At 65.1% G+C, this 10346-nt stretch overlaps 1 protein-coding gene across 17 annotated transcripts in view; it reads right to left on the bottom strand.

Annotated features, from left to right (window-relative positions):
• The window catches only part of ABCA7 (ATP binding cassette subfamily A member 7), a 19646-nt gene extending 9307 nt beyond the window's left edge, over positions 1-10339 (bottom strand). For 13 of the 17 annotated variants that reach the window (XR_002776270.1, XR_002776273.1, XR_002776271.1 and 10 more), the window contains exons 1-27: positions 9296-9763; positions 8625-8818; positions 8445-8538; positions 8104-8245; positions 7906-8018; positions 7686-7762; positions 7275-7343; positions 6833-7037; positions 6611-6750; positions 6299-6415; positions 5912-6079; positions 5532-5749; positions 5067-5243; positions 4510-4732; positions 4146-4367; positions 3867-4068; positions 3513-3623; positions 3142-3313; positions 2709-2840; positions 2466-2605; positions 2120-2257; positions 1733-1917; positions 1570-1642; positions 1073-1275; positions 841-895; positions 528-632; positions 273-427 (exon numbers count right to left, since the gene is read on the bottom strand). Coding sequence is in view for 13 of the 17 variants with exons in the window: in XM_023520458.1 (XP_023376226.1) it covers positions 273-427; positions 528-632; positions 841-895; positions 1073-1275; positions 1570-1642; positions 1733-1917; positions 2120-2257; positions 2466-2605; positions 2709-2840; positions 3142-3313; positions 3513-3623; positions 3867-4068; positions 4146-4367; positions 4510-4732; positions 5067-5243; positions 5532-5749; positions 5912-6079; positions 6299-6415; positions 6611-6750; positions 6833-7037; positions 7275-7343; positions 7686-7762; positions 7906-8018; positions 8104-8245; positions 8445-8538; positions 8625-8818; positions 9296-9377 (3912 nt within the window). In the remaining 4 variants the exon portion in view is untranslated. The other 4 variants (XM_023520455.1, XM_011375202.2, XM_023520459.1 and 1 more) reach the window with 4 other exon arrangements.
• Between the last annotated feature and the right edge of the window lie 7 nt (positions 10340-10346).

Raw genomic sequence — 10346 nt, forward strand, 5'->3', positions numbered from 1 at the left:
GATGAGGCTGAAGGCCAGCGCCAGGCCCACGAAGAGGGCGGGCAGCACGATCTGCAGGACCAGCCGTCAGCTGCCCACCCCGCCCACGCTCCAGGCTCGCTGGACCCTCCCTGCCCCCGCTCTACACCACCCCTGGCTCCCAATACAGGTGGTCTCAGGAAGGTGTGCAGGATGGGGGGTACACCCGGGCTCAGGCAGCTGGATGAGGCCGCAGAGTGCAGGACAGACCCCCAGGGGCTCCCACGCCCCCTCCCCGGTCGCCGGCCCCCCACCTGTGCAAACAGGCCACGGCGGCTGCGGTGGGCAAGCAGAAGGCGCTTAAGCAGCACGGCCCGCAGCTGTTGGCAGGTCAGCGCCCAGCCCTGCACCTGGCCCCCGACGTCCAGCCCGGAGCCCCGCAGGGCCTGTGTCTCTGGGGCACACCCGGCTGCAGAAGATGGGGGTGTTGGTCAGTGCTCATGCCGGGGGTGGGGGGACCAGGCGGGGCCACAGGACAGGGCCACAAGGGACAGGGAGGAACGCCTCACCCAGCTCCCCGTTCTCCAGGGCTGACTCTTCTGGTGGGATCCTGAGCCATGTGGTCCTATTTGGGTGAGGAACACCTGTGCACGGGTGCTGCCTGCAGCCACGGTCTGTGGAGCCACCAGGGATCGGGGGAAGGGGTTAGTGCTCAGCCTGGGGGCTGGGTCAGGGTCAGGGTCAGGGGGCCATGGATGACAGGGACCGGGAACTAGGGATGGAGGTCAGGGCTACGCCTGGGGCTAGACTCGTGCAGGAATCGGGACTCAGTGTAAAGCCAGGTCCAAGTCCGGACCAGAGTTAGGGGTTAAGGACAGGGACCTGAGGCAGCACCCTCTGGGTCTGTGTCCATGGCACCGTCCACCTTCAGGAAGATCTGGGGAGACAAAGCAGGAGCTTAGAGCCCCACAGGACGGGCCCGGGCACTCAAGCACCTGCTGCCTATCCTCCCGCAGGGCCTCCGAGCCTCCCGGGCCACCCTGCAGTCCACAAGTAGAATCCTCCTCCTTCCTGGCACCACTTCCTCCAGGCAGCCCTCCCCCAGCAGGTGTACCTCCTCGAGGCTGGTGTCGGAGATCCCGTAGCCGGCCAGCCCCAGCTCCCCCAGCCGCCGGTCCAGCTCACAGAAGAGCTCAGCGAAGCTGCCGTCCAGGGCTCCTTCGTAGGGCAGCGTCAGCACCAGCTCGTGGGGCAGCTCCTTGACCAGCCGTGCCCCTGGCACCTGGCACTGCACCACAGCCAGCACCTGGGGTGCACCTGGGGCAGGCAGGGGGTCATCAAGGGACCCGACGGGGTGGGCGGCCCCAGCTCTGGCCTCACCCTCCCACCCCAGCCTCCCTGAGGAAGGAGCTCGGGTGACCCACGAGGGCCAGTCCTTGTGGGCAGAGGAGGTCGGGATGAAGCACCTGAGGTCAGGACTTGACCTGAGGTCAGAGCCAGAGTCCACCCAGGGACGGGGGTCAAGTCTGGGATCATGAAGCCCTGTGGCCCTCAACCAAGCCGCTGCCACCCACCAGCCCCTGCCCCCGGCTCTGCCACCCCAGCCCTCACCGGCCCTGCTGCCCTGGCTGTTTGGCTCTCCTTCCTGGCCGGCATCCATGCGGTTCTCCACGTCAGTGTCACCCTGTAGGCAGAGGGATACCAACCACCATAGCCATCGGGGCTAGACAGAGCCATTGGGGGTCAAAGGTCAGAGGTCAGCTCCAGCCCTCACCTTTGTGCTGGTGGCCAGGGGCTGGAGACCCTTCACCAGTGTCAGGTAGTAGCCAGATCCCAAGTGACGACGCAGGAAGAGCGGGGAGCCACAGCAGCATAAGCGGCCGCCGGCCACCACTGCCACGCGGTCTCCCAACAGCTCCGCCTCGTCCAGGTGGTGGGTGGAAAGGATCAGTGTGCGACCTGAGCACAGGGACCCAAACCACATGTGCCCTCAGGCCTCCAGGTCTCTGCCTGACTTGCAGCCTCTGCCAGGAATTACCTGCCCCACGTGGCAAACTCCTACTCACCCCTCAAAACCCCGTCCCCAGCACCTCCTGCCAGAAACCTTCTTCAGACCCCTCAAGCAGAATCCAGGGATCTCTGGGTTGCCCCCAACTCTTACCTTCCCGGTATTTGAGCAGCAGCTCCCAAATGTTGCGACGGGAAGCGGGGTCCACACCGGCTGTAGGCTCATCCAGGATAATGACTTGGGAGCCACCCACAAAGGCGATGGCCACCGAGAGCTTCCTCTGCATCCCACCTGGCCAGGGACGAGGACCAGGATCTCGGCATGACCCCCCCCCATCTTGGGCAGGGTTGCCTTCCCTCTCCAAGCCCCTCTCCCCACCCACCTGGACCTCAGAGCCAGGCTCCTTCTGGGGCCCCCGGATCTCCTATGGCTTCCCACTCCCCTTGGGGCAATGTCACGACCCCTCCCCAGACTCCTCCCCTTCCCACGCTGGGCTCACCGGACAGGTGGCGCGTCTGGGCACGCCGCTTGGGGACAAGCCCCACGTCCTGCAGCAGACGGTCTTGCTCTGGGCCTACGGCAGCCACACTCAGACCTTTCAACCGGCCGTAGAACCAGATGTGCTCATCCACCGTCAGCCTGCGGCCACAGGCCAAAACAGCAGCCTCCATGGCGACCAGGGACCCAGAGAACACCCGGTCCCCCCCATCCCCCAGCTGCACCCTGGCGCATCGGGACTCACATGTCAAACAGCACGTTGTACTGGGGACAGACGCCCAGGTGGGGCCGGATGGACGCCATGCTGGACTGGACATCGTGACCCAGGATACAGGCCGAGCCGCGGGTCGGTGGAAAGAGGCCACTCAGGATGGACCTGGGGGTGGCGGGGTCTCAGAGCAGCCGCGCCCTCAGAAGCAGAACTGAGGCCCCGTGGGAGGAACATCGGCATTTACAGAGCGCCTATTGTATACCAAAACCGCAGGTGTGTCGTGTGGCTTTCTCAGGAGAAAAACTGAAGCTCAGAAAAAATACTCGTCACCGGCCTGCGTGTACTCAAAGGGAACCAGGGGTTCCGCCCCTACCGCAAAGGTGGGGATCCTCCCACTCCCGGTGCCCGTCCCACAGAACAGACGTGCAAACCGAAGCCCCGGGGAGGAAGGAGGGGCGCCGCTCACAGCGTGGTCGTCTTGCCGGCGCCGTTGTGGCCCAGGAAGGCGGTGATGTGGCTCTGGTAGAAGTCCAGGCTGAGCCCCCGCAGCGCCGGCGTGGGGGTGCCAGGGAACCGCTTCTCCAGGCCCCGGACGGAGACCCCCGGAACCAGGCCCGGCGGAGCCTCTTCCATCAGCGCTGCGGAAGGCAGGCCGTCAGCCCGAGCCGCCGAGGCCGTCCGGACCGGTGTGCAGGGCCGGTCAGTGGGCGGTATGGAAACCCTCCAGGGGCCCGGGGAACGCGAGGTGTCCAGAGACGGATCTGTGGGAACGTGGGTTTGGGGGAGGTCTGGGGGGGGTCCAGACGGGGAAGCGGCTATTAAGGCTCGTCTCCTCACCCTTCGGGTCCTGCGGGGCTGGGGGCAGGGCGGGATCCTTGGGGGCTCTAGGCCCAAACCAGTAGCTCCTTCGAAAGGGAAAATTCCACCGTTCCGGGATCCCGTACTGGCCTGCGGAGAGTAGCGCTCAGTTACTCTTGGAGCCCATCCTCCTGAACCGCGCCGGTTTCTGGCCGCACACGTGGGATCGGGGCATCCAGGTGCCAGGTGAGTAGGGAAAGGGAACCCCGCCCGCCCGCCTGCTCCAGGCCAGCTGTGCACAAGTGCCAGGAAGCCCCACCCCCCCGCCTCGGACACGCCCCCTCCCTCAGCCCCGCCTCCCTGGTGCGGCTGCTCCCTACTCTTAGGGCCCACCTGGGCACACGGCCTCCAGGTACCAGGTGGCGAGGCCATAGAGCAAGGCGTCCAGCAGCAGGAGGCCCGAGACTTGGGCCAGGCTGAAGACGTCAGCCGCCGGCCCGGCGCCCACGTTGTGCCACTGCGCGCCCTCGCCTTGCTCCTCCAGCAGCGCCAGGCTCTCGCAGCCGAAGCCGAAGGCCACCGGGGACAGAAGGCTCTGCGGGTGGGGGCGGGTGGGTCAGCGAGCGAACGGAGCTGAGGGGATCCCGCGCCCCACCTGGGTCCAGATCTCACCGCGGCGATGCGGCCGCCGGCGGGCAGCTGGTCCCGCCAGGCCACGCACAGCACATAAGGCAGATAGAGCACGAAGTAGGCGAGGCCCCCGCAGGCGGCCGCCAGGTTGGCACGGGAGAAGAAGGCGCTCAGCAAGAAGCTCTGGACCACGGTGGCCACGGCGAAGGAAGCCAAGAACAGAAAGAGCACCACCGGGTGGCTGTACGGGAGGATGTCCCCGAGCTGCGGGAAGCAAAGGGAGAGCAGGGTCGGGCGCCCGATTTGACCAGGGGCGTGCACCCACGCGAGGCGCCTCCTGCCTCCCCCCTTACCCCACGCTGAGCGCGCGCCCACTCTGCAGCCTGGAAGGCCGAGGCAGGCCCACCTTGAGCACCAGCACGAGCAGCGCGGTGCTGAGGAGGAAGGGCCCCAGGCAGCTGAGGAACCAGCCCAGCCAGAGCACGGCGCCACTGAGCCCCATGGCGCGCATCGTGTAGCGCAGCCGCGTCTCCTTCTCGCGCACCACGGCCTTCACCGTCAGCGCCACCGAGTAGATCCAGGCCAGCGTCAGGAAAAGCGGCAGCGACCGGCTCAGCACGCGCAGGAACCTGGGGCGGCAGGTGTGGAGGCTGGAGACTTTGTGCAGCCCGCATCTGCCCGGGTGTCTCAAGGCGCAGCCAGCCACAGACGTTCGCCCTCCCTTATCCTCAGACCGCTCATCCCGCCTCAGGGGCCCAGCTGTCAGCCCAGGCCACAGTGTCCCTGCACCCGGAGATTCCAGATCCTCGGGGGGTCCCTGCTCTTCCTGCTACAAGTCACAGGGGGTGGTCCGCCTAAACCAGCAGTTCGCAGCCTTGACTGTGAATGTTCCAAATGGAGCCGAGACCCACCTGACATCCAGGATCTGGCAGCTGGGGGAACGAGTGGGGAGGGGGCACTCACGCATCGTCCACATAGCACGGATAGGGCATCTGCTGCAGGTAGAGGCGGGCACGTGGCGCGCTGCCACTCAGCACGCGCACGGCTGCATTCTCCAGCAGGTCCTGCAGGTACACGAAGCCTCCCCACACATAGTGCATATCTGTCAGGGGGTCGGCGGCCGGGCCAGGGTCCCAAAACCTGCAAGGAGCGGCTGGAAACTCCCAGGGCCCCGCTCATCACGACTTTAGCTCCGCCCTCACCCACGGGCTCAACTACGCGCCGGACCCCGCCTGCCACGCAGTCGGAATCGTCCCACACCCACTTATCCCGGAGGCCGAGGTGTTGGCCCTGCCCATCAAGCCTTTGGGCACGCCCATTACGCAAGTTGGGCCCCGCCCACCACGGACCCCAGTGGGAATCCTGGGCTCTGTCCGCTATGGGTTCCACGTGTGACGCCCCGGTTCCCACACGTGGCCGCACTCGCACCTGTTTCCGATCTTGTTGGTTCTGACGACGTTGTCGATGTCCATGCGGATCTTGATGCGCACGTGGCCCGGGCCTGGGAGAGGCTCCGGGTCCGGGGAGTCCTCGGGGCCCAGGAAGACGACGCCGGCCCAGAAGCGGCGCTCTGCGAGCAGCTCCAGAGCCCGCTCCACCAGGGCCGCCTCCGAGGGCGCTGCCTCCAGCTTGTCCAGAGTCACGCACTGGGGAGGGGCCTATGCATGGGTCCAAGACTCCGGGCGTCCTGCCCTGGGCCCCGAGGCGGGGCGGGGGTGGGGGGCTGAGCCGAGCTTCCTCCTCCATCAGACAACCCACCGGGCAGGCCGGCCCCCCTCGAAAGAGTTCCCCAGTGGATGGCCGCTCACCTCCATCGCACGGCCCAGAATGCCCACCAGCTGCTCCACATCTGCGTAGGCGTCCTGCCAGCTGTAGCCGCCCGCGCGCGAGTCCAGAAAAGCTCGAAGGGCCCCCTCCCGGAGCCCCGCTCCAGGCCCTGACTGCCCCCTTCCTTGGTCCTGAATTTGCAGAAGCCTCTGGAGAGTGGTGGGGGAAGATGGGGATCTGCTTGGGGCATGGAATGCCCCGTCGCCTCGTCTCACCCCTGGGGCCTGTCCTCACTGTGCCTCCACACCTCGCCTCCCTGCCCTGCCCTGGCGGCCCGGCCCTGGCTTCCCTCCGCTGTAACCGTCAGCAGGGGGTGCTACTCCCCGGGAGGCTGCGGATGCGTCTGCCGCCCTTCGGCCGAGCCCCACCTGCAGTGCGGCTACATTTGCACTGTCGTTCATGAAGCTGAAGAGCTGGGGTCCCAGCACCCCCCATGCCTCCTGGACGTCCTTCAGCAGAGCCAGCTCCTGGAAGGTCCGGTTCACCTGCAGGAGGCAGGAGCCGAGATCGACGACACGCTCCCCAGCCCGCAGCCCCTCCCCAGCCCACTTCTTCCTCCTCCTCTTTGTTCCATCCGGTGCCTCTGAGCGCTGGCACGTGCCTCCTGGGACCCTCTCCCCGGCCTAGCTCTCGCCCACCTGGGTCGAGGGAGGGATCCAGGACCCCCGCCCCATTCCCACCTGGGCCATGAGCTGCCGAGTGAAGGGTGTGTCAGGCGCAAAGAGCAGCTTCCCCAGAACCAGCGGCTTCAGGCGCCTCCAGAGCAGGCGGGACAGTGGGTGCTTGTCCAGGGCTCCCATCAGCTCAGCACAGCCAGGGCCTGGGGCGGGGTCGCCATGAGGTCCTGCCCCCACACCGACCACCCAACTTCCCAGACTGAGAAACCGAGCTCCGTCACTCACTCAGGCTGCTGTCAGGGAGGGCGGGCTCCTGCCCAACCCACTCCTTCAGGTCGCTGGCCTCATACCAGTTGAGGGAGGGCCCCCCAGGGACACTGGGCCCCTTGGCACTGCAGAGGGCTTCTGACACCACCGCCAGGGTGCTATCTGTCTCTCGGAGTCTTGGCAACAGCGCCTGCAACTCTGCCAGGCTGGGCAGCGCCCGGAGCTGGGGAGAGGTCACCAGGGGGCGCTAACAGTCCTCACTCCTGCTGGGTCCCACCGCCAAGCCTCGACCAGGGCAGGGCACCCGCCAGGAGCACCTCCCCCTCTCTTTCTACCCAAGTACCCCCCACAAAAAAAAAACTACCCAAGGGAAGTGCCCAGGGCTGCCCTGTCGCCTCCCTGTCAGGAGGCTCACCCTTGTGGTTTCCTGCCTGGGGTGGAGCATGAGGGGGTCTCTTACCTCCTGGGCCAGGTCTTCTGCCGCCTCCACTGACTCCTGGGCTTGGCTGAGCACAGACTTCAGGGACTCCTGGGAAGAAAGACCACAAAGGTGACAATGACTTTGACTGAGGTCTCACTAGGGGTCAAGTACTTTGCTAAGCCCTTTATAAAACCCTATTTTATAAAGAGAGAATCTAAGGCTCCAAGAGGCACAGGGACTCGTTCAAGGTCTGGAGGTCTGGAGTCCATCACCACTTCAGACATGGCCTGTAATATCACTCCAGGCACCAGGGACAGCCAGACAAAGGCCTGGAGGCTGGAACCAGTGGCCCTGGAAGGGAGTCGCCTCGCCCAGGATGGGGCAGAGCAGGGACTTCCTGAGAGTAGAGTCCCAGAGTGGGCCAAATCTCACCGCCCCCCCCCACCTCACCCCTTGCAGCACTGTTCCCAGCATCTCAGTGGCCAGGGACCGTCCCTCCTGTGGCAGGTCACTCGACTGAGGCCAGTCTGGAGGAGGAATGCATGGAAGCACAGGGTTAGGCAAAGCTTGGCCTACAACCCCACCCCACCCCACCCTGTGCCCATTTCACAGCTGGGCAGGTGGAGGCTCAGAGCTCCGTCCCACCTACCAAACGCCCCCGCCTCCCCACCTGCTCTGCGTGCAGCCCTCAGCTTGGGCATCAGCTTCCCCAAGCTGACCAGCATCCTGCGGGCCCTGGGGCCCCCCAGGACGGCGCGGGCATCTGCCAGGAGCCGGGAGATCCTGGGGACAGAGAACAGTTGGAGGCAGCGGCTCGGCGGGCACCCCCGCACGCACGCGGGGCTGCGCACCCACAGCGCTTGCTTACAGGGAGTCGTTAAAGTTGCTGAGAACGCCAGGCTCCTCGCCCGGGGTGTGCTGTGGGAAGCAGGTGTTGTTCACGTTGCAGATGAGACCCTGGAGCCAGGACACGGTGCCCGCCGAGGGCAGCGGCTTGTTGGGGAAGTGGCCTGCTGGGACACCGGGCGCCGGGGCCTTGCGGGAGTCCTCACCGTGATCCCACCCCCCCCGACCGCAGAGCAATAACGCTCAGCTGTTTATGAGGTGCTGGCGCTTTGTGCTCCCTGGCGCTCGCTCACTGGGGCCCCTGTGGATAAGGCGACCTCTCGCCTCCCCCTTGTACAAAGGACCTGGACCCTGGGGGCTTACATTCATGCTGCTCCAGTGGGGGGTGGGAATGGCGGACGGCCACCAGGATAAAGAAGAGAAAGAGAGGCCATAACAATTCCACCAGGAGCTGGACCTGGGGGAGACACAGCAAGCCAGGTAATGGCGAACGGTGAGGGGCGCCTGGGCCGCCCACCCTGGCCCCAAAAGCCCAGGCGTTACCGGCTGCCGTCTCCGATAAAGGAAATTCTTCCAAAGCAGCAGCATCAGCTGCGTCCAGAACGCCATGGTGGGAATAAACAGGAAACAGGACGGAGAGGTCAGTCTGGGGACGTGCTGTGTGGCTGCGGGCAACTCCCTGTCCCTCTCTGAACCTCGTTCTTCTCTCCCATTGCGCAGGATTCCTGGTCGCTTGGCTTAGAGTCAGGCAAACAGAGGGGTGGAGTGAGCCAATGGGAGCCCTGCCCGAAGCCGTCCTCGCACCCTATTGGCTGTTAGGGCTGTCGCTCCGCTCGGGGCTGCCGCTGGGGATCGAAAGGCTGTAAACTAATCCTTCAGGGGGCGGGGCCTCGGCTACCCTGATCCCCCGAGGAGGTCTCCAGACCCCGGCCCCCAGCCTCATCCCCGACCTGGGAAAGAATCCCCGTTCCCCCTGCTCTTCTCTAATGACGATAGCAAAGTGTTTACTGTGCTGAATGAACCCTTTACACTCCTGGCTCAAACGGGTGCCAACCCAGGAGGCCAAAAAGGCGGGCCGAGTCACCCAGCTAGAGGAGGGGGCCCCAACTCTGCCCACCCCTCATATATCATTTATCGCTCAGAAGAACCCCAAGATCCAGAAAACGGATTAGGAGAAGGGGCAGTGGAGCCTCCTGGGACCAGTGATTCCTGACCCCCGTCCGCTGTTTGGAACTGTCCCGCTCTGGCCAGTTTCACGATTGTACAGATGATGAATCTGAGACAGGGAGCTGCCATAGCACATACGAAGCGGGACTAGGACCTAGGACCCCCGCCCGCCACTCCGGAACTCTCCTTTATGTAAAGGAGAGTTCCTTTACATAAAGTGGGATCTGGGGGAGCGGCTTCGGTTTCTCCATTTGTAAAATGGGGGCAGAGGGCCTAGAGGAGAAAAGGGAAAGGGGCTGCAGGTGTACATTGGCAAAGCATCTCTCAGGGGAGTCGAATGTCCAGTCTGCCCCTTGAGAAGGACTGGTCGATTCTGCCGCTCCCCAACACTCACCGGCAGGCAGCGGTGAGAGTCTGGACACTGCCCGCACCCTGTAATTCCCCGGAAACCTGCCTTCCTCCCACCTATCCCGACCCCCGCATCCTCTCGGGGCCTTCCTCTCTCTCCCGGACCCGCTCACCGTTCCAGCCCCCAGCGCTTGCCGCTTTCCCTCCGCCTGACAACGGCCCCTTTAAGAGAAGCCCCCCAGCGGGCGCGGAGCCCTTGCAGCGCACAGCGACCTGAACCGGGCGCCCCGCGGCACCGCCCCCGCCTCCTGCTATTGGCTGCCGTTCTCGCCACTCACAGCCCGAGCCAGCCCGAGCCGCGCGCGCTCTGGGAGGAGGTGGGGTCACATCCCCGCCGCGCGGAGCTGGTCTCCTTGCTTTTTTCTTGCTGCATCACCGTGAGGTGGCGGAGCGCCAGGCCCGGGTGTCTTCCCATGTTGCATAGCCGCCAGCGATGCAGCTCCGGACGCGGGAGCTGCCCTTCTCCCCACTCTCCCCTGGGGGCCCAGGTTCTAGCCAGACTCGCCCTGTTGTCCTGGGACTGCATCCGTCCATCAGGAATGCAGGCTTCGACTTTTCATCATTCATTCACTCCGCAAATATTCCTTGGTCCCTACGCTTACACAGAAAGTGGCGGGAGGGGCGGGGGCCCCTGACATTCTAAGATTAGAGTCCTGGGTTGCCCCCATTTTGAAGAAAGCCTCAGGATTG

The sequence above is a fragment of the Pteropus vampyrus genome, unplaced genomic scaffold, assembly GCF_000151845.1.
Source record: "Pteropus vampyrus isolate Shadow unplaced genomic scaffold, Pvam_2.0 Scaffold267, whole genome shotgun sequence".
NCBI classification, from domain to species: domain Eukaryota; kingdom Metazoa; phylum Chordata; class Mammalia; order Chiroptera; family Pteropodidae; genus Pteropus; species Pteropus vampyrus.